Source organism: Anopheles gambiae, chromosome 2, assembly GCF_943734735.2.
Source record: "Anopheles gambiae chromosome 2, idAnoGambNW_F1_1, whole genome shotgun sequence".
Taxonomy (NCBI): Eukaryota; Metazoa; Arthropoda; class Insecta; order Diptera; family Culicidae; genus Anopheles; species Anopheles gambiae.
In genome coordinates, this window is record NC_064601.1 from 114893579 (window position 1) to 114915353 (window position 21775).

Consider the following 21775-nt stretch of genomic DNA (forward strand, 5'->3'; position numbering starts at 1 on the left):
CCCAAACAACCATCTGCAGCCATCCCCGCCTCGCTACACAGTCGCGCATATTGTCGATGCGCATACAAATTCGACCGTTGAGTGTGTTGCGTTCCAGCCGTTAGATAATCGGACACGCGAGCCCCTTCTACTGCCCCGCTACTGCCTTGGGCATCTCTGTCGAACGCACTGCTGCTCTCCGCGGCTCAATTTGCTCCGTTAGCTAATATTTGTGGGTCTGCCTGCTTGTTTTTTTTTTTTGGGTGTTGTTGTGTGAAGATTTTGGAAGACCGATCGGAGGAGGTGGAAATTTTGGGCACACAACAACAACAACAGCAACAATGCGGTACGAGATGATGGACGAGCTCTCCATCGGCTGCTTTAGTTGTCTCAGTTCGATTGGGCAGACAAGATCAGCGAGAGTGTGTCTCATTGGAGCGACATCTGGTTAGTGAACGGCTAGTGGACGTTACTGTTCGGATTTTTAGTATTTGTACAGCGAATCATTTAAGGAAGTAAATTCCAACATGGTCCTTTGTCGGCTAATCAACACTGTGTGTGCAGTGATCTTCATCTTGTCGGTCGTAAATCAGCTCCAATGTCGGCCCCTGCCCGATCATCCCGCAGACGGCGATGCGGAGGCCAAAATCCAAGCTGACCGTGAGCTGCTCAATACAGTGACCTACGTCGGCAACAACAAGGTAAGCGTCTCGAGAACGGAGCGAACTGTGGCTACTACGATGTTTCTGAATACGGTTTTACAAACGCCTTCAGGTGTACGGCCTACTCTCCAATGAGCAACCGCCGATGCGTGAAGCAAAGCTCGAGAAGGAGGACTTTGACTCAAGCTTCCTCACCAAGCTGGACAACGTGCAGAAGAAGTTCGTCACCAAGGGCAATGTAAGTGGAGTAGTGTGATGTACTAAGAAGAAAATCTAATGTATGTACCTTCTTCAATGTACCTTCTTCCAGGTCCCAGCGCTGGTGGATCAAACGCATCCCAAGGATTATTACGGCAATGACGTCAAAGATGAAGCCATTCGCCGCGGTTTCGTCGGAATAGTCGAACAGTTGTCCAACGTTTTCAACGCGATCGTTGAGGTAAGGAACGCACCGATTCTGCTAAAAGTAGAAGCAGGATAAAACAATCTAATTTCCCTCTAATGCTTTTTTTTACAGAAAGTCCCCAAGGGAGCAGTCACAAACCTGAACAAGAGTGTCCTGAACCGTCTCAACCAGATCGGTGCCGTGCTGGTCGGGCTTGAGGATGCGAAAAAGAAGTAGAGTCGTGGTACGCACACCACGTGTATGGTTTCATGTTTTTAATTAATTTATTCGTTTCTGTAAATACTTAAACTTCTACCATCATGCTATGGATGCGGAGAGTCGGTTTTTGGAATGTGTTTCTTTCCTTCTATCTATGCAATGCCCTATGACGGCAGTCGTTATACGAGAATGTGTGTCCCCCCTTGACCCTTTACTTTCTTTCCTTTCCCCCCTTCGTTTCGTTTTGTGCTTGTGAAAGGTAGTTTTGGTAGTTTTGGTAGTCGGCAGTAGCGCGGAATGACGGTGGCCAAGGATAGAGCCGCTTAAAACTAATCTCGGAGTGTATAAATAAAACTGTGCAGTATTTCTACGTTCTACGTACTACAAGTCACCATCCTAAACCATCCGTTCTCTACGATTTGTTTTGTTTTCCTTCTCTACTCTCCTCTACTAACTATAATTGGTTTCCATTTTGGTCGCCTATCTCTTCTACTTCAGCATTTTTTTTTTTTGTTCGTCCATTTTCGTGAGTGTTTGTTTAGTGAGTTTACTTTCGTCGTCGTCTGTGTTGTTTTGTTTTTTTTTGGCACAATCATTTCACATATACACACACACAGCAACTCCGGCGTGTATATGCGTCAAGGATCACACGTGCATCCTTCATCTTCCACGTGCACGCACGTACACATTCACAACCACATGTTGTCAATGTCCCTCTCTCTCTCTCTCTTTCTCTCTCTCTCTCTCTTTCTCTCTCTCTCTTTCTCTCTCTCCCGCCAGGGACCACCAGCGTGAGTATTGTTGTTTTTCTAGTCGAGTGTGATGCGATTTTGTTTAAATAAAAAAAAAGCTACTGAAGCTAGGTTCGACACGTGGTCCACCGCGAAGCCGAAACCCACCCTCAGCCATACAGTCAGTCGTCCATGTAGGTCGCGCTGGTGCCATTGCGGTTGAGCGTCGTATCAACGGTGGGTGAGTAGGATTTGTACGTTTTGGAGGAACGTTTGTGTTTGACGGTGCAGAACAGCAGCATGGATGATATTAGACCGAATAGCTGGCGAATGATAAAAAGCGGAAAATGAGCATACGATCGAAGTTTGCCAAGAAATAAGTTTGCCATCCCTACCTGAAGGAAGCCTATCACCAGTACAACCGTTCCCACTATATGAAGCCGCTGTACGAACCACATCTGAAGAATCTGACCACAGCTCTTATCCCACAGCAGGGCCGGATTGCCAGCTCTAGAAACAGAAAGGAATCATTACTTAAGTAACTCTTGGTGGCCATTCCGCACCGCCATTCCGACATACTTCCGACAGTCAACGTTCGCTAGCTCATCGCCGGAACCCTCCGAAAACAGGGAGTTGTACTGGGAACGGCAGCAGGACTGTGGTACCCAACGCTCGCCCGGCCACGCACTGATGTCGTACCAATCTTCGTACGACGAAACACCACAGCATTGTAGCTGAAGTGAGAAGAAGAAAATCATTGAAGAATACATTTAATCCCGAGGAATTGGAGACCGCGCTTCGCACAACACTTACATCCACCTGAAGATTGTCCCAAATCGATGCAACCGACGGTGTGAGGAATCCGCCCCGGTCCGACACATTGTAGTGCTTCTCGATGCCGTACTTCAGCTCCTGGGTTAGCATGCGGCCAATGCCTCCGCGGAACACAAACGCCAGCGAACCCAGCAGGAACTCACTGAGGAACAGTAGCACAACCAGCGTAAAGTACTGCAACGAAGTAGCAGGAGAGAGAGTGAGAGAGTTACAATAATATTCTAATTTATTCTCTTTTTTAAGGATTTAACTACTTACAATCACCAGGAAGCATCGTGACTGGAACCAAGAACCGCAGCAACCGAAGAACGCGATCACGAAACTGATCACACCGACCGTTATGAACATACAGTCCGCACTCAGTACGGCATGGTCCGGCAGCAGCGTGGCATACCCGGGGAAGGCAAAGTGGAGCCAAACGCCTATCGCCAGGAATCCGCTACCACAGAGCTGTGTTCGGAAAAAATATCGGAAATATCGATTAAATATTATGAAACACAAGAATTAATGCTGCACGTACCCATATGAGAATGTTGAAGGAACAAAACGTCCGCCTTATGCACGTGTAGCCCGTACTGCCCATCGTTCTGTAAAAGCATTGATGAAAAGGGAAATGTTAAAAGCATGTCCATTCTGTGTTCATCCACCACCACCAGCACCTTCCCAGAATTCTAGAACAAAGCTTATTTAAACACATTCTCGTTCACCAATGGGAGGATGTTGTCCAATAAATCACAATTCAAATGCGGTACATTTCGCGTCCCAACCGCGGGAGATTGGGAGAGCAAAATTATTTACTTTAATCAGAACCCATCCCGGTGTGTGTGTATGTGTGTGGGTTGCACAGCATTTGATTTCCCCAAACTATTTCACCGTGAACAGCCCTTGACTGTCAACTGAAGTGCTTCCTCGACAATGAGCGAAGGGTTTTTTGTGTTGTGTGTAGCGGATGTGTTCATTATGTTCCGTCATTTGCATACCGACGATACTGATGAGCCGCAGACACTGGGGGAGAGAAGAGGGAAACGGGTGGTACAGGTAGCAGAAAGCAACCAACCCCATGGGAAGTCACACAAAGTCGCTACAAAACGGATACAAAAAGGTTTTAAAACGCTTTTTTCTCCATCCACCTTCCATGGGGCGAGCTGCACTCTCCTGTGGGACCCTTTTAAGAGCTTTTTTTCCTTTCTTTCTTCTTTTACAAAAGCGAACAAAGACGGCGCACCAAACACCAAACGAACGCAATTGTCAAGCTTGTCTCTCTCTCTCTGCCTCTCTTGTAAAGGAAGCGCAAAGCCCAAGTCCCAACTTATGAGTTATGATGCTTTCGCTCAGCAACAATGGGCGGCTCAACATTAGCGCCCAATTATGCAGCACCGCCGTCTGGGTAGGCTGCGTGTAGGCTTAAATAAAAAGGGCCAATATCGGCCCGTAGGCTTTGCTGGCTGTGTGTGTATAAAATATCATCATCTCGGGGGCTTAACATTTCGACTTATGTTAAAACGCGCTTCCGTTTTGAATATTGATTTTTGTTGTGATGGAGGGGGGGGGGACTAAGGGAAGCTGCTTGCTGCCCGCCCCTCTTTTTTATGATAATTGTTATTGATACCCCCGACCCTCCCAGCGGCTCGGCTCCCCGGTAAATGCTAAACGGTAACCTGGCGGTTACCGAAAGCTGATTAGAGAGATTGGATACATTAGTTTAATTAATTGTGAAAGGTTTATTTTAATCTGCCCATTTTAATTCATTTCCGGTGTTGCACACACGGTGTTGGTTGCTTGAAGTGCTAAACGAAGAGAGAAAAAGTTTCAGAGCCTGCTTTTGCGCTCCTTATGATATTAGATTTGAACGCACGCCGGTTGTTATGCATGGTATCCACTCTATCGATGTTACTATTCAAACAAACACATCACATTCCATCTAAAACTCATACTGTACAAGACACCAGGCAATGGAATGTTAATAACATGTTATCATCAAACATTCATTGCTCTATCGGCTTGCGATCGTACTTCAGCATACTTTTGATGAAAATTTAACTCAACACATTGCTCCATCGATCGACACTCCCGTATAATTATTTCATTCATTTTATTCTTCTGTCCATACAATCCGAAACCGATCTTCGATTAAATACCTTTCTCATTCATTTACTTTCGCAGCAACAACAAACCACCACCACCCTTTTCCACTAATTGCTTCACTGCGTCAAATTCAACTGTACCGTTCCTCTCTCCTCTTCCCTTTCTCCCTTTCACTACAAAACAGTGGCCTTCTTCCAACGGAGCAAAGCCAACTGGGCGCATTTCTTCACCCAAACACACGTTGGTCGGTAAGCAGCGTGCGTTCGGTGGTTGCCACCGCAACAACCACGATGCGTGCCGCATATTAGCACTCGTTTGTAATTAGTAATTAGCCGGACCCAATAGCTCCCATCGTAGGATGGATGGCGATGGGTTACCAACCCACTTCTAATTGACCGCGAACCGGGTGGTCGCCGGTTTCGGTTTCGGTTTCGGAAGGGATTTCGGATGAAAGTGAAACGAGCCTTCGCGCTGGTGTTGGCGGTGCTGTGGTTTAGGAGTAGCAAACAAAGGTCCATCCCACTCCATTTCACTTCAGAAGAGAAGGGTTAGATGGTTTGTTGGCCCTTTTTTCTGGTATTAAAAGCTGCACTTTTCCACCAAATGCTTAGCGCAATTATAGGGCTGCCCCAAAACGAAGGGGGAGGTGGAAAGATCAATCAAGGAGAAATGCCCGCAACAAATTAGCGGTTATTGCAAAAGAAGAGAAATAAAAAATCAACACATCACCAAATACAGCTTTATCGAAAGGGGAGGGGTGGAAAAACGGGCATTAAAATGGTAATTCGCAGCGCCGTTGCGTTTGATGATATGCAATTTGTACCGAGGCTTTCAATTAGCATAATTTCAGGCGCTTTGTTCATCGGCACAGTGTGGGCTTTCGATACGTCGGGATTAATATTGACCCCGTTTCGGGGGGAAATGAATTTCATTTTTGCATTACGCAGGAATAACACATTTTTGCACCACGGAAGCACTACAATCTCTCATTGCCCGATTGCCACCAAAGGAACGGAACGAACCCAATAGGGGACATTTTGTTCTACAACGCACCTTCGGCAGCAGTTTCCCACGGCTGGAAATGATGTGGAGCAATCTAGTAACCCTCGGAATGCTTTCCGTGCATGAATAAAACATTCTCGATTCAGCCCGGCACACTTGGATGAAAGAATATTATGCAGGAAATGATCGCCCTCTAAACTCGGCCGTGTTTTACATAATGTTGATCATGCGTGAGCATCATCCAAACCCAAAACCCACGAACACGAACCAGCAAACAAGAAGTGTTGATGACCTTAAGCCAACAGGTAACAGGTAACGTTTAAAGAATTTAAATTATTTGCTGTTGTTTCCCCTCTGGCGGGTTCTCTTAAATGGGTATGTCTGGCTGAAAAGAAATTTACATTTTTTGGCAAGCAAGCTGTTTATGCTCCTCATCAGTGCTAAAAACGGTACAGCTCCACAATTACAAGCGAGTTTTGAAGTAAATGCCATATAACGTGCGAATGTCTTCAACTGGACAGCTTTGTATCACCACACCAAAAGAAGCCATTTCATTTCCACGCGGAGCGGCCGAGTGGCAACACCAGTTCACACAATTAAACTACCCCTTTCTTCCATGTTTCCCCCCAAAAAAGATACAGTTACAGTGTGTGTGCCGGCCTCAGTTCGGTCAAAGGCCCGGACACAAGAACCCCGTTGGAAAGCTCCACCATCCGTAGCGAATGATCGTCAAGAAATGTACGATCGTCGGAACGAACCGCGCGCGCTCGCGCGCCGTTGACCGATGTCTTGGCATCTAGGAGAAGAACAAGACAAAGACCCCAAGTGTAGATAATCTACTTTATCACGCGCGCTCGTGCAATTGCGTGACCGTGGGTGGTGCTGAGTGGTGGTGGACCGAAAGGAAGGGGAAAGGCACCAATTTTGGGACACCCAACGGTTTGGGACACTCCGTTTTTTTTCATACAGACGAATGGAAGAGGAATGGATCTTACGGAAGGCCAAAATGGAAGATTGATTGATCAACGAAGGCCGAAGCGGGAATGGAAAGGCGAACAGAACCGGGTCTTGTGGGATGTCCAGTAGTAGTTTGATGACTTGCTGCTAGATGGATCGTTTTGATCTGAACGGAAGGAAGGTAATTAATTTCACAAGCTTGTTTTTTTGATTAATTCTGTAGTGATGTTGCAAAAAACAGTTCAATTTAAGAACGCAATCTAGAGAATGTTTTGTAGAATTACCACTACTATCAAAATCAATCATTGTCTGATTCATGCATGCTGATTTATAGACCATTTTCCAGCTCTAATTGAAGGGTGTTTAGTGCGGCACAGAATCTGCATTATGTCATCACGTACGCGCGCTCTCCATCGGTCAGCGGGGCTAGAATGGGTCATCTCGTGTTGTAATGGAACCAACACCGACGGCTAGGCCGTGTCCGGTCACACCATGTTGCACCGTTTGTATGTGCTAGTTAGTTAGTGAGTGGCCCTTTTTGCTTTGGCAATAACCATAAATTCCAACGACGGAAATGCATATTTGCACTCGTTGTAGCGTGTAGTACACATACACACTGACCTGACCCACATGCCAATGGCCTTGTGCATTAGCACCACAACCAACATCGACTGACGGGTACTATTTTGTGTAGAAACCGCCCAAAAATTATATGTTTCCAATGATTACTTTCGGAAGAGAGCGCAAAGCCCCCAACATTTAAAACTCGTTAATAACAATTCCGACGATCGCTTCTGTCACTAACTTCCCCAGCAATAGATCCGTAACCGTAACGCGTGCCAGTTCCATCTGCCCACACACACACACACACCGGTAACAATCCCTCATACAAGACAAACATTTCTCCTGACACAGTTTCCGCTACTTGTATCGTATTCCGCTACCGTTTTACCAACTGGAAACTGGCCACAATTACCGGTGTCGTTGATAAGACCCCATCGCCACACCGATGGAGCACATTAAGAGCCGCAGCTAACAGACAAGATGTACACAAATTAAACCCAGAGCTGTGTCCAGAGCTTGCTCGAGGTAACCTTGGAGCGGTGTTGAAGCGACCTGGGCCACGTTGAGATGATCTCAATTTATAACCCCGAAAGGAATTAGTGGATGTAGAGGCTTTACTGTTTTTGTTTATGATTTATATAAGTAAGAGCATCTTGGTGTGCTGGAATTAGCTGCCCTTTTATCAGTAGCACTACAGACTTTAACATCTGAATTATTAAAATAGCCAAGAGCAACGGTTTACGGGCCAAAACGAAATGGACGAGCATTCCGTTTTATCTACTTTTCACCTACAGGCGACCGCGTCCATCATCGTTAAATGTCATAGTGAAGCATCTTAACCCTACACAAACGAACACCCACCCAATGAAATGAACCGGGTGCTAGAGGCCCCGAGTAAGATGGTCATGTTTGTTCCGCATTTTTCCTTCCTCTCTCCAGCAGACGACCCCAGCAAGCAGATACGAGCTACGAGCAATGAGGATTATAGCTCAACAATGGAGTAAAAAGACAAACATTCCTTCTTTGCTTTCTTCCCCGTTTCCTATGCTCCTCTTCCTTCTTCTTCTTCACTTCCTCCACGACAGATATTTCCCCCGTGTGTAAACGCAAAGCCATCTTAGACGCAAAGTCTCCATTACACACACTCACCTGAGAAAGAGGTACAGAGAAATGCCCGGCACGGGATGCGCGCAATGACCAAGTAAAACCAAACACGGACACACACACACACCAAAGAAGAAGCAGCGAACCAACTAGCAAACCACAAATGGGCAAATGTGCTGGCCCGTTTGGCCTCTTTTCCGGCTTCGTCCCCCCAGTCACTGGTCTCCCCTTTTTGCCGGCAGAACCTCGGTATCGATCGGGCGGGCAGCGAAAGGTTTTCGGTTTCAGTCGGGTGGGGTGGGAGCGCAAAAAGGGCCTCAGTTCACGACAGTTGGACAGTTGATCCAGTTCTCACCTTTTACGATTTGGGTCAGCTAGATCGTTCGTTCGGGGCGCTTCTTCCGAGGCGCTTGAGAAACAACTCCATGGTCCGAGATTCTGTGGCTGTGATAACATTAAATTCGTACTTTACGTTCAGCAGAGGGTTGGAATGAAAAGACAATAAAATGTAATAAAACCCAGACTCACCGATTGGGATCTCTAAGCCCGAGGAGGTTCACCAATATTCGGACCAACCCCGGAGAAGGGAAGCGAAAGGGCTTCTATCTTCAACTACTATGTCCAGTAGCCCTCTTCCCATGGATGCATTAGCATGAGAGTTTAAAAAGCCATTTTCACGCCAGGGGAGTGTCTGTTGTTTTCACACACACACACACACACACACACACACACACACACACACACACACACACACACACGCACACAGGAAAGAAAAATCAACACCGCTCGGACAACACACAGCGCTTGTAGCATGGGAAAACATTTCCACTGGCCTGGCATGTTGGTTTTTAGAAAGAGCACAAACAACGGTCTGCGACAGAACACAACGTGACGAGAAAATTAAACGTAATCATCTGTACTGCCACCCCGTCAACTTCTACGCACACTACGCACCGTTGTCAGGGTAACGATGCAATCCAGGTCAAAGCTCACCTGTCCTGTTCTAACAGAGCGCCAACGCTTAGGCGGTGGTCTCTACATGCGACCAAATTGAATAATTTTATAGACCGCTTGCGCTCTAATCTCTCTGATGACCGTACATAAAAAACGCGACGCAACCTTAGCTCGATTAACTCATAAATTAATACTTTCCCAGCGGGTTTGGCGGGATGTGAAATCTGCAGTCATAAAAGGAAGCATCCCATTTCAATAAACGAAACAAAAATGTGCCAATGTGAAGTGGATGTGTGAAGCGTGTTGGTGCCGTAAGACACACAGCTCCCTCTGCGGTAGGGGGAATTTTATAACATCAATTTCAGTGGCAGGAATTTACACCACCTCGAGAGTGGAGGAGCATGGGAACAATCGGTGCTCGACACGTTCTTTCACTTCAGTGGGAATTCTTTTCACCACCGTGCACGATTATGATGTCTTCAAACCCGACTCGACTTCGGCTGCTTTTCGTTCCGCAAGTGCACATAAATAAATAAATGCTTCAACCGACAATGCACCGGCAACGACGAGCGACGCACAACCGGAGGCGCAACGGATGCGTAATTCTTGCGCGCATGTTTTCCACTTGCGCTCATCTCATCGGATCGATCGTGTGGATGCGTTGTAAAGCGTGGCACCGTAGTACGTAATCGTTTGTTTTTAGGTTTTTACTTTCCACGCAACGGCTGATCGACGTGTTGAAGGGATTTTTTTGTGTTTTCCCTCACTCACTCTCTTTTCGCTTGTATGGGGAGCACATTTTCGCACGAGAAAAGCCATGCCATGTTTTCCTCCATCCGAAAGTGATAGTAGAATATGGTGAAGATTCACACATTTGCCCGATGATCCCGTGCATTGCTTCTCCCCAAGAGATTCGTGTTGATCGTATTGACGTAAACGATCATCTTCTTCTCCTTCTTTTTTTGGGGGGAATGAAAGTAAAAATCAGGCCACCCCAAATCGCTGTGAGACGAGCGAGTCCGAGACCGAGAAAAAAAGAGTAATGAGTTCTCATTTCACACCACCAGTTCGGGATTACGCAAGAAAACTTATCTTCCCAGCCCCGCTCATGAAAGTCAAACATGGGCCCCACACAGTAAATGTGGCAGAAAAATTGCGTGCCAAATTGTCATTAATAATTTACCCACTTTCATCCAGCCTGGGCAACCACCAGCAGCATTTTACATCATAATGTGAAGCCATGGCACTTGGTCATTGCAGGGGCAGATTAATTTTCTCCACCCCAACTGACCGCCGACCGGCGTAGATCAAGCGACTGATGATGGCTATTAATAATTTCCAACGCTTTGGCGCCATGGAAAACGGGCAAAATGGTTCCCACATCAGCACGTTCCCTTTCGCGCATACCCTGCATCATCGATGGTTCGATTAATTTTCATTGAATCAGTGCTTTTCTTGCCCTTTCTTTTCAAGCATTTCCAGCATAAACTCTGTGTGCAGTGGAATTAAGTTTTTCACTCTACCCGTGTGTTTAGGTTTTCATTAGTTTAGTTAGTTAAAGTTGGCAGCAACTTCATTGCGCAATCGCAGTTTCGTGCGCTTTCGACACGAGCAACGGGATTTTTTGGGGGTGATACATTTGGCATGTATTTGATGTTTGATTTCATTGTGCCAGCCCACAGTTGAATGTCCAAAACCAGCCACAACATAATGCGCCGTTGCGCAAGTAACGCCGTTCCGATGCGGAAATTAATCATCGATGAGCATTTATTGCTCCCGCCTTTTGCGTAAACAATCGATACACGAGCGAGAGTGAAAGAGAGGTGGAAGCGTTGCAGGGCTACTGCAGTGTATTGTTTTTTTGGTCAGCATTTGCTGCCCACCTTTCATTAAAACGACTTGCTGAGAGCGGAAGTACCTTTCAAGCAGTATAAACTGCAAGCCAACCTTTTACATTTAAAGGTGTAGAAGCATGACCGCGCTTCACGATCGACACTGTTTGATTGTGTCTAACACGCTGTGCAGGGCGTGCAGGCGGCGGGGGTCGGGTGTGACCTAAATTGTGTCCGGCCAGTGCATTCCACTATCTCTTTCCCTTTCTCTCCTGCTGGACGAGCCATCTGCTTCCGATCTTGCGAGAGGGCCAATTTCCGCAACATTAACACCCACCGCGTGACGGCAACGATGAAGCAGCACGTTAGAAGGGCAGACGAATGCCACTCTCCGTGTCCAGAGCTCCATCATTCGCACCATTTCATTCCATTTTCACACGATTGGTAACCTTTTCTTCTTTCATGTAATGTTGGTTGTGCTTTTGTATGAATAGGAATAGGAAATAACAACGCTGCAATAATCTACTCTCAATTCACCTCTTATTGGCTTATAATTGCATCTTCCGTGTACTGCTATGTTAGTGACATTGATAAAGGCAAGAGACTCAAATGCGCATCCCTCAGCTACTGATCGAATCTCTATCGGGAAAGTGACCAATTTCAATGAAATCAGCCATTTTCAGCTTATCTTATGTGTTACTTATACTAAGAATGGTTATATTCATTATTAAATAATGAGCAACAATCACAAGCATAAAGAAAGAAAGACCCCATTAAAATCTCTTGCCACAGAGAGCGCAGCAGCAGCCCCTGCCAAAACAAAACGCATTACAAATCTCTCTGTATTATTGCAACACACAAAACAGTCTGTCGATCACGTTTCGTTTCTTTTTAATCACACTCACTTCTACTGCCCACACCCCCAAATCTCTTTCTCTCCCCCCCCCCCCTTTCAACCTAATGCTAACGCGAATTAAAAGCAAACACAAAGGGCGGCACGTCCGTCCATCCAGACTTTACTTACTGATGACGATTACTTCTATCGTTTGTTTGTTGTTGTTATACACCAAAACACACACACTCACAGCGAAACAAAACGCATGCACACACTCGCCCGAAATGCTCGCCTGCTAGATCAACCAGCAAGAGCAAAGGGCAAGCACAACAACAACAGCAACTGTGCTGCTAACCGTTTGTCCAGCACTGTACACACGCCGATCGCGTTCTATCCCGCGCAAACGCACGATTTCGGCGCGCACGGCATATTTCACCATCGTCACGACGCGGGACCGACCTTCCCTGCCTCCTGTGGCGCTGCAGCTGGCCCCAACATCTATATTTCTGGCCCGCTGGCAGACGCGAAAACCTCAATGAGGCGACAATTACCATAATAATTCAGAACAATTTACTCGAATCAATCCATTCGCGCGAATGGCGCGCAAAGCCAGAACGAGCGCACGCCGCAGCAACAGCATGAACACGACGGCGACGACGACTGGGATGTGTTTTTTTTTGCGCTGGATCTGGAACCTCAGAAAAATACAATGAAGTAACAGATTCGCAGCCTCCTCCTGGCTGATCGCAGCTGCGCATTCGCGATCGTTCTTGCTCTGGGTGTGCGCTTGCCCGACGACAAACAGGCTTTTGTATTCTGTTCTTTTATTTATGATGATCACACACCATCCAGGCAGGTATGATTTGGTGTGATAACCGTGCATTACCATAATCCTCTCCCCTGCTGCCCCCAGCTCAGTGTAGGACGGATGGAACCAATTTCATGCTGCGCGGCGAAGCTGCAGTTTTACAGTGAAGTGGCAAGGCAAAGTGGCAGCAGCAGCAACGAAAAAACACTCATTCACACGAAACAGCGGCACGATCCGGTGTGCTTTGCTTATCAAGGGGTCCCCCCCCCCCCGTGCCCGAACATGGGTCTCAGGGTCAATCTGACCCTTAGCATTAGTAGCATCACCGGGGAGTGTACGTGTGTGTGTTTGTAGTCTATTGCAACAGGGAAGAAGAGGATTATGCAAAAAAAAAAACCACACACACACACACACACAGAATCCATAACATCCCATCAACGGTAACCCACGAATAAAAAAACAACCCATTTGGCTGATGATTTGCGGGCAACCTTCTTTTTTTTTGGGGGGGAGAGAGATGCCCCAACCACTGTCGTTTTGTGTGGTTACGGCGATAGGAAATAGTTCGTTTAGCAGAATATATTGGCAATAAAAAATCTCGCACACAAACTGAAGGGGGAACCTTGCTGAAGGGGAATAGCGGTTTGATAGTCACAGACAGACAGGAAAGAGAATAAAACTCGGATCAGATTTTTATGGTCGTTTTTTTTTGTTGTTGAGGAAGATAGCGTGTGAGATGAGCAAACGATTTTATCGTTCGTGGAATTTGGGATGCTTTAGTTTGATTACCTATAGTGAAAATTGTTCTTTTTGGGGAATTGTAAGGTGCAAAAAAATGCACGTTTGTTAGATTGACTCAGTTCTATAGAAAGCAAAAATTATGTTGGTGCCGTGACCAGGATCCAAGAAGCTTTGCTCGCGATAAAAACGTTACAGTGTTCAGTTTTTCGCCCATTTTTCATTGAATCAATCAGCCAGTAAAGCAAATTCGATCAAATAGGAACGATTGTTGTACTTGTCTAGCTAAAATTCTTGTTTTTTTACTCCATTTTCAACATAATATTGATCAGTAATGCGTGCAATATTGCAACATGATCTTGCAAGATAAAAACAGTCACCATTTTATGTCATTTTTGACGATCACTTTGACGAACGAGTTTGGAACACTGGCTCTGTTGAATGTGTTTTGAGCTAAATCTCGCCTACTTTGTATCCCACCGACTGTTTCTGAAATCTCCATGGAGATTCACTCCCACTCCGCTCAGCACAAGCTTTATTATCAAGATGTGCTTCTAATTTTGCAATCAAAAACAATCAAACTAATGATCAACGGTCAACTCTCTCTCTCTCCATCCCACTCTATCCAACCCAACAACCCCACATACACGCACACAAACCGGTTAAAGAGCATACGCACAGTATACAAAAAAGTGTTGGGGCTTTGGAATAGAAATAAAAGAATCGAAATGGGGGAAAACGACCTTATCAGCTGGGCGGCAGAGTATCGGAAGTTTTATCTTGCAACAAACCCTGTTGTACACTGTAGCTGTGTTTGCGATGAGTAGGAAATGAATTTTCTCCGAAATATTCTTGCTTGCTTATCCGTTTCTTTTTTTTACATGTTTTCCCATGATAAACATTCCAACGAGCGGTACAATAGTGTAGCTTATCGGTCATATTTATTCTATCGTACCGTGTTTGATCGTTGTCTCTCTGACTCACCACACATAACGCCGACCCGTACTATTTGCCCCGTTCGTGTTGACTTTCATGTTTGCTGCATGTTATGGCGGGTGTTGATTTGATTGATTTCTCCCTCAAATTTTACAACCATCCAAACGGTTGTGTTTGTAGGCTGTTTCCGCAACGTGCAAAGAATTCGGCCAAAATAACCAACACTTCACATCGCACGTCTATAACATATGTAGTATGTCATGATCACGGGGCAGAAGCGTCACTGAGGGTGATTTATGAGCGGCACATTTTCGCATACTTTCACCCCTTTTGGTTTGTGTGTGTGTGTTTTATGAAATCATCCATTTTTTATCTCTGTTGTGATACAACCGGAACCGATAAAAAGGGGTGGAAACTCAATCTCCCAGTGCGATCTTGCGAGTGTGTATGAGAGAGCATGATCAACTGATATTGCAGCACTACACTGCCAAACGCCAATCTCTTCACGCCGTTTGTGACAACCAAATGGTCGCACATTCAAATGGTGAACCGTTTCGTTATCGACCATTTATATTCTGCAAAGAAAGCGAAAACAAATGAGCGGCACACAACCGTCACAAATACCCATGTTTTGTTGGGCGGCTTTCTTCAGTGCGCCATTGCCGGGGCTTTCCTTTTGCTTTTCGAGGTGCGTTTTTGTCAGTACCGCGGTAAGGTAAGGTGTCGCCCGCCGACCAGCCACACACACACACACACACACACAACCACACACAAAGGCAGCCAAAATAAACAAACAAAACGCACAAAAAGCACCCGCATCATTCAGCACCGGTAGCGTCTTTTGTTAAGTGTGTTTGTGTCTGTGTGCCTCTTAAGTCGCTAGATTTGCATAAAACCGTCGGAAGGAAAAGGCACACACGGCAATGGTCATTATTATTTCACTCCAACATACGAACCAAAACTGCGATTTTCTCTTTCCGCCTTCCGAGTTTTAGCTGGGCAGCTATTTTGGAGGAAGGAAGTGAGAAAGGGGCCCGCAAATGGGGCAATCATCAAGAGTGGTGCACAATAACAAACTGCTTCAAAATGATGATGCTGGCCTGCGCCTCTGAATTCAGCATTGCGGAAATAACATGAAAGTGAAAGAAATAATGGCAGAAAAGACAAACAGCACAACAAGACTGGAAGAGACAAATACAGATTGATCCATCATTTAAAACACTCCACAAACACTGGGAAGTAAGAGGAAAATAGGGAAATTGGTTTTGAAGCGATCGATGCTGTGACTGTTATAATGGTTTTTGTCGCTGTTTTTGGAGTCACTTGCCGCGCCTAAGGGATGGCCGAACAGCGTTTACCCATGTTTGGTGCTACTCCAAAAACTCCCTTCTTTTTCGAGGGGATGATATCATTTTGGTAATGAGAAACCATCAACGCAGGATGTTAATTGCTTGATGTTTGAGATGTGTTTGTGACAAAGAAGGGATCGTGGAATAGATGACTTCAAGCTTTTGAGCTTTTGAAGATCATTCCAGAGTGAACTTAGGTGTGCGTTCTTTTCACCCCTAAATATGTGTCATGGTTGTAGATTTAGATGTTAGATACAGGGGTTTCCAGGAGTTATCATAGCTATGGGACACTTCCTTGACTCCTTCTTAAGTGAATTGAACTTAAGGTAATGGGAAATGAACACCGTAGCAACCTTGTTTGCCAAATCCAATAGGAATCCAAGGTGCCTGTTTAAAACAGATTACCATAGAGTCCAATGCAGATCATATGAAGTTCACTTCCTATAAGAAAAAGTCAAGGAAGTGTCCCACAACTATGAGAACCCCTGGAAAACCCTGTAATGCTTGCCAAAAAAATAAATGTTCCGAAATTCATTTAAAATTCTATTTTACTTCCCGCATGCGACGCAATTCCCATTCAATGTTTGTGTGTCTTCACTTACCACTCCAAGGGTATGCTGGTTAGACACGGAGGTTAGCTGAGGTTAGACACGGAGAACACCTCAAAAAGTGCGAATGATAAAAGCCAATTGCACCCAAGCTGGAATTGTCCGCCACCCAGATCGCAACAAACACAATCCGAATGCCGACAACTGGCACTGACTCTCCGTCGCCACAAGCAGCTATTCAAACCGACACGGACACACCTCTTCTAACACCTCAAACACACATGCACCTGTGTACGAGTATGAACAGAACGGAATAGAGTGTGAGAGAGAGAGAAACATAGAATGCAATCCAGGAAACCATTAGACATGCAAACGGACGGCTTAAAAACTGTCCAGCTAGTAGCTGCGGCTGAATCACTTTTAATCGATACACACACACCGTCACCGTACACCCGTTCCTCCGCCTTTTGCATACACAACGATCGTACAGTGATGCTCGGACCCGGCGCATTCACACACTAATGTCACGCTGCTGCTGCTGTTGCTGCCGTTGCTTTTTTGCGCATTTAATAATTAGTGTGCTTGTACGTGGTGGTTTGAATTTTGATTCTCGATTTTCACACACGTTCAGAGCCACTTTTCCCCATATAGAACAAATGAAACACAAATGACAATTCTCAAACTGCACGTGCATTCAAAACAGCAAAACCGTTAGGCAAATGGTGGCCACCGCACTGCCGGAACTACACGCAAATCCTTTCTATTCTGTACGCAAACAACAAATCGGCAACCGGTCGTTTTGCTGTAGCATCAAAAACTAGCAACAGCAAGCAACTTAAATTCATCTCTCACCGGGCCTGTGCCTAATTGTGATTCCTGGTCACGTACTTGCCCGTACACGTACAACCCGTCCCACACACACACACACACACACACACACACACACACACACACACACAGACACACACACACTGCCGTCACCGTCACAAAATAGGTTGGGATTGTTTTGGGACACTTTTATTTTGCTTTTGATTTGTGCACGCTTTCTTGCTCACCTTAGGGGGGAAAAACCAATACGGCCAAACACGGAAAAGCAAACCAAGCTCCAAGCTCGTGTAAACCAGGGCCACAAACACGCGCGCGTACACACAGAGACACGGACACGAACACACACCGAACGAGTGTCTCACGCGGTACGAAGCACACGCATGCTTCCACGGGAACGGTTCGACGTGAAATGCGCTAGTGAATCGGTGATCTTGCCTAGACGGCTGGTGGTGCTGCCAAGAGGTGTCGGATGATCGTCGGATTCATCCGTTCATTCATTCCTACGTTCATCGTCTCTAATAGTGTTCATTTGAAGTGAACGGCGGTGTAAGTGTGATATTCTCAGTATTAGAGATCGTTGGAATTGGAATCGTTTTTAATAAAAATAAATTATTGAGTAGTTATTTAAAAGGTAGTTTACACAAATATTCAATAGAAATTACAAAGAGATACTGCATTGCAAGAAATGTGTAAATTTCTGCAAATCCCCTTTTGTCATTTTTTGTAGAGCACTGTATGCTGTACTGATGACATGAGATTGCATACTTTTAGGCTCATTTCATCTTTCCCTCCATAGCCATGGACACCATTAAAGCAGCACTTGTTTTTAAACGCAATTTATTTTTTAAGTAAACTTATTCCCAAATCTGAAATTTAACGATCTTTTATCCTCTCTCTCTCTCTCTCTCTTTCTCTCTCTCTTCCATTTTATTATTCATTTTTTCGCTTACTTTTACGCTTTCCACCGAGCAATTTCGATACAACCCGGCGTACCAGAAGCACTCCTCCGATCAACCCAATCACCAGCAACCCAACCACATCGAGCAACGCGAAGCTAACCCACGGAAGATCCAACCCGGCCGATCGCAGCTGTGGTGCCCCCTTGTACCGCATCACATACTCTATCCAGTACACGGACTCCTCCAGCGCCGGCACTGGCCGATCGCGGAAGATCTGCGAAACCTTGTCCACGTTCCTCTTGTAGCTCGGATTGTACAGCACCTCCTCCAGCGCCCAGCGGAACGATTCCTCCGTAATGTTGGGAAAGTACAGCTTCACCGCGTACCCGCCCAGCGTGGCCTTGTTCATGTTCAGGTGCTGATCGCAGTAGATCGGTATACCGACCATCGGCACCGCCCGATGCACACCTTCCTGCGTGCCCAACAGCCCACCGTGCGTAATAAACACCTTCACATTGCGATGGCCCAGTATGTCGCTCTGGGGCAACCAGCTGCGCACGAGCACGTTCGGGGGCAGGTTGCGAATGCGCTCATCCTCAAACTTCCACACGACCCGTTGCTTCAGCGCACCGAACACCTTCAGTATGATGGACAGCTTCTCCGGTGGCATGTCCGCTGAGCGGAGGTTTGTGCCGAGACTGAAATAGATCACCCCATCCGTTGCGCCGTCGATGAACGTTTGCAGATCGTCCGGAAGACGTTTGGGCGGTTTGATGTGTAAACCACCGACCTGCACCAAGCCGGGCACTTTGGCACGGGTCGACGTAAGGGGTGGATAGCTGTTGAGCAGAATGACCGACACTTGACGTTCGAGATCGCTCAGCCGGGGCAGTGGACCGGGCAGAAATGAGAAATGCTTGTCCGCCATCGCTTGCTGCTCGGGAAGATAGTACCAGGAGCGAAGCAGGAGCTCGTACGAACTGACGAAGGAGTTGTAAGCCCGTTCATAGAGTGACATGTGGTCGGTGAAGGGTAGAAACTCGTGCGGAACGTGTGACCAGGCGTTCATCAAACCCATCATTGGGCCCATGTACTGTGCGAACCCGAACGTACCTGTGTGTTTGGGGTTTTGTGGTAAAGGAACATTAAACATTGTTTCTACACTGTCACACGATCATAGCTCACCTATGGACACGATCGGCACTTTATACTTGTGTGCCAGCATCAGGTACGCTTCCTGATAGAACTGTTCCGCAAGCAGTAGATCGAACTGCGTCTTATCGTTGCGCAGAAACTCCATCACATTGTCCCGAGTGAACGCATACTCGGCCGTTTGAAGGCCCAGCGGATACAGAAAGTCCATCAGCATCTGGTGCACCGAGATGTCGGTAAGATCGTACAGCGAGTCCACCTTAACCGATTTGCCCCAAAAGTCGTAGATCGGGGAGATCACAATCTCGGTAAGGTTTGGGTGTGCACTTTTCCTCGGATAGTTGGTGATGACGGTCACCTCATGGCCCCGATCGAGTAGCTCCTCCAGGATGCTACTGATCATCATCCAGTGGCTACGCCCCGGGAACACATTCACGGAAAGGATCCGTGCTCCAAGCGTCGTAGGAAGGGCGGTGGCAGCAACAAGACATACCAGCGGGAGAAGATGCTAATGTTTGCAGAAAAATTGAAGAAAAAAACACGACAAAACCATCAATCAAAAATCGCACAAAAAAGCACTCTAATGTACTGGCAGTGGCGGATCTAACGGTAGGCGAACTAGGCGGTCGCCTGGGGCCCCGCCGATTTAGGGTAGATCGCCATTCTATAATATGCCGTATGGACAGAGTACTAGCGACAAGGGCCCCCGGAAGGATGGCCGATGGGGCCCCGAGGCTGGCGAATAATTTGCACCCCCCCCCCCCTCAGCAAAAATTTCAGGGCCTGTGACTGATGATCGAAGGGGGCCACGACGCTATTTCAAGTTTATTGTTCAATCTCCCAACTGCAAGTTTAGTGCCGCTACCACACACAGCGGGCCTCAACTCGTCTCTCCGCCTAGGGCCCCCGATACCCTTGATCCGCCACTGTGTACTGGTGGTCTCAAGTTTAATTATTAATGCACTGCGAGGGCACAATTCGCATACAAAACAGCAAAACATAATGCCGAGTCATGCCGTGTTACGATCACAAGTGGCTCTATCAGATGAGGCATGATGACAAGCACAAAAGCCAGCTTGATTTGTTTGATTATGATTGCAGCTTAGAATCACGCGATGTAGTAGCAAGTAAATATACAGTTTTAACACAAAATAACTACTATATTATGAAACAATTTTTCGAATACAGTAATGTTGATTCTTAAACTAACTTTCGTACCATTTTAGGGAGCAATTAGTACCCTCACTTCCAGACGCGGAACGAACCTTTACACAGACAGATCACAGCAAGTCACACGATCGTCTGCTGATACGATGTGACTCCAGTGAGAACTCAACTACAACTGAGCGTCGTTAGCGCACGCTACACTCTCACCGCCACGGTCAATGTCGAGCTAGACCTTGTTAGCCTTAGACGCACGCCTAGAAGCAGTCTTATCAAGTCAACCGAACTGTGCTGACCGTTCCGCATGTTGAAAGGGCACTTTCCCGGCTCACCTCAAGTGGACGATTAAGAGATGTTGGGAACATCAATGACAATGTCTGACAGATGCGGTAGTCCCCCGATTGAAGCACCAGAACAGAGTCCGCTCATCACAGCAAAGTAGGCTTAGGCTTATTGAAAATTATCGCATCTAATCACCACATCGTCACGCAAGATACGCAGAGAATGCGCAAATACAAGATGGCAACATATTGGATAGAACTAGATGAAACTCTAATTGACATATCGTTGGCGTGTGTGTTCTATTTTTTGGAGCGAAACACACACACTCCGAAACGCTGGAGCAATTTTAGTGTAGGAAATGAATGACAATAATTACCTAATTTTGGCACAAAGTCTCTATAAAAATAAACAAAAAATAATAATAATTACCTAACCTTTCGCAACGTTCCAGTTGGCCGGACAGGCCGGGACGATTATGTGGGACGCCCGTAGAACGATTGTATTTATAGAGTTATCTCATAATCGCAGTAGCCCGATTCTAAAATCTGATTACGATGACCACACCACACCGAGTACGGCTGCTTACTGTTTGCGTAATGTGAACGCGTTTGCTGTAAAGGATTATCATTTATGAGAAACAGCGTCATGTAACAATCACAAATCCCCAATACCTACCTGAAACGCTTGCCAAGAAACAAACTTTCGGATAAGCAGCAGTAGACGATCGTTGTTCTTTTTGGTTGTAACGATATCATATATTTTCCTCTTCTGTACAGAGTAGATTTGTTTTTCGTGTTTTGTTTTCTTCTTCATGCTTCACTTTTCCACATTGCATTCCCAGCCCGCCCACATGTTGCACCTATACCTTTTCCCGGCATTATACGCTTGTTTTGTTACTGTTGTAATCCCCATATTATTCTAAACACGC

At 46.2% G+C, this 21775-nt stretch overlaps 3 protein-coding genes across 5 annotated transcripts; 1 reads left to right on the plus strand and 2 right to left on the minus strand.

The window, feature by feature from the left end:
• The first annotated feature begins 132 nt into the window (after positions 1-132).
• LOC5667127 (uncharacterized) lies at positions 133-1271 on the plus strand. Its single transcript, XM_001687896.2, has 4 exons — positions 133-680; positions 754-879; positions 952-1080; positions 1159-1271. The coding sequence occupies exons 1-4, from the start codon at positions 507-509 to the stop codon at positions 1261-1263; spliced, it is 534 nt and encodes a 177-aa protein (XP_001687948.2). The 5' UTR covers positions 133-506; the 3' UTR covers positions 1264-1271.
• Positions 1272-1286: 15 nt separating this feature from the next.
• LOC1269810 (tetraspanin-9) lies at positions 1287-17773 on the minus strand. 3 transcript variants are annotated; one of them, XM_001687895.2, is made up of 8 exons: positions 17578-17773; positions 16577-16809; positions 3331-3397; positions 3069-3260; positions 2790-2984; positions 2556-2710; positions 2372-2486; positions 1287-2299 (listed from the first exon to the last, which is right to left on the minus strand). In XM_001687895.2, exons 3-8 carry the CDS (start codon positions 3391-3393, stop codon positions 2159-2161), a joined length of 861 nt encoding a protein of 286 aa, XP_001687947.1. In that variant the 5' UTR covers positions 3394-3397; positions 16577-16809; positions 17578-17773; the 3' UTR covers positions 1287-2158. The 3 variants fall into 3 exon arrangements, with proteins under 3 accessions (XP_001687947.1, XP_061500532.1, XP_308460.4); XM_061644548.1 differs by lacking the exon at positions 16577-16809; XM_308460.5 differs by lacking the exons at positions 16577-16809; positions 17578-17773 and adding an exon at positions 12333-12502.
• A 403-nt stretch (positions 17774-18176) lies between these two features.
• Positions 18177-20779, minus strand: LOC1269809 (UDP-glycosyltransferase UGT5). Its single transcript, XM_308459.5, has 3 exons — positions 20620-20779; positions 19435-19909; positions 18177-19362 (listed from the first exon to the last, which is right to left on the minus strand). The coding sequence occupies exons 1-3, from the start codon at positions 20620-20622 to the stop codon at positions 18281-18283; spliced, it is 1560 nt and encodes a 519-aa protein (XP_308459.5). The 5' UTR covers positions 20623-20779; the 3' UTR covers positions 18177-18280.
• Positions 20780-21775: the final 996 nt, after the last annotated feature.

Bases quoted from the DNA above. Each gene is read 5' to 3' on its own strand.
- LOC5667127 (XM_001687896.2), top strand. From the start codon at position 507: ATGGTCCTTTGTCGGCTAATCAACACTGTGTGTGCAGTGATCTTCATC. The intron at 681-753 runs GTAAGCGTCTCG...AAACGCCTTCAG, and splicing joins CCTACGTCGGCAACAACAAG to GTGTACGGCCTACTCTCCAA. The intron at 1,081-1,158 runs GTAAGGAACGCA...TTTTTTTTACAG, and splicing joins TTTTCAACGCGATCGTTGAG to AAAGTCCCCAAGGGAGCAGT.
- LOC1269810 (XM_061644548.1), bottom strand. From the start codon at position 3,393: ATGGGCAGTACGGGCTACACGTGCATAAGGCGGACGTTTTGTTCCTTC. The intron at 2,985-3,068 runs GTAAGTAGTTAA...ACTTCGTTGCAG, and splicing joins CACGATGCTTCCTGGTGATT to TACTTTACGCTGGTTGTGCT. The intron at 2,487-2,555 runs GTATGTCGGAAT...TTCTGTTTCTAG, and splicing joins GCGAACGTTGACTGTCGGAA to AGCTGGCAATCCGGCCCTGC.
- LOC1269809 (XM_308459.5), bottom strand. The intron at 19,363-19,434 runs GTGAGCTATGAT...CCAAACACACAG, and splicing joins AGTGCCGATCGTGTCCATAG to GTACGTTCGGGTTCGCACAG.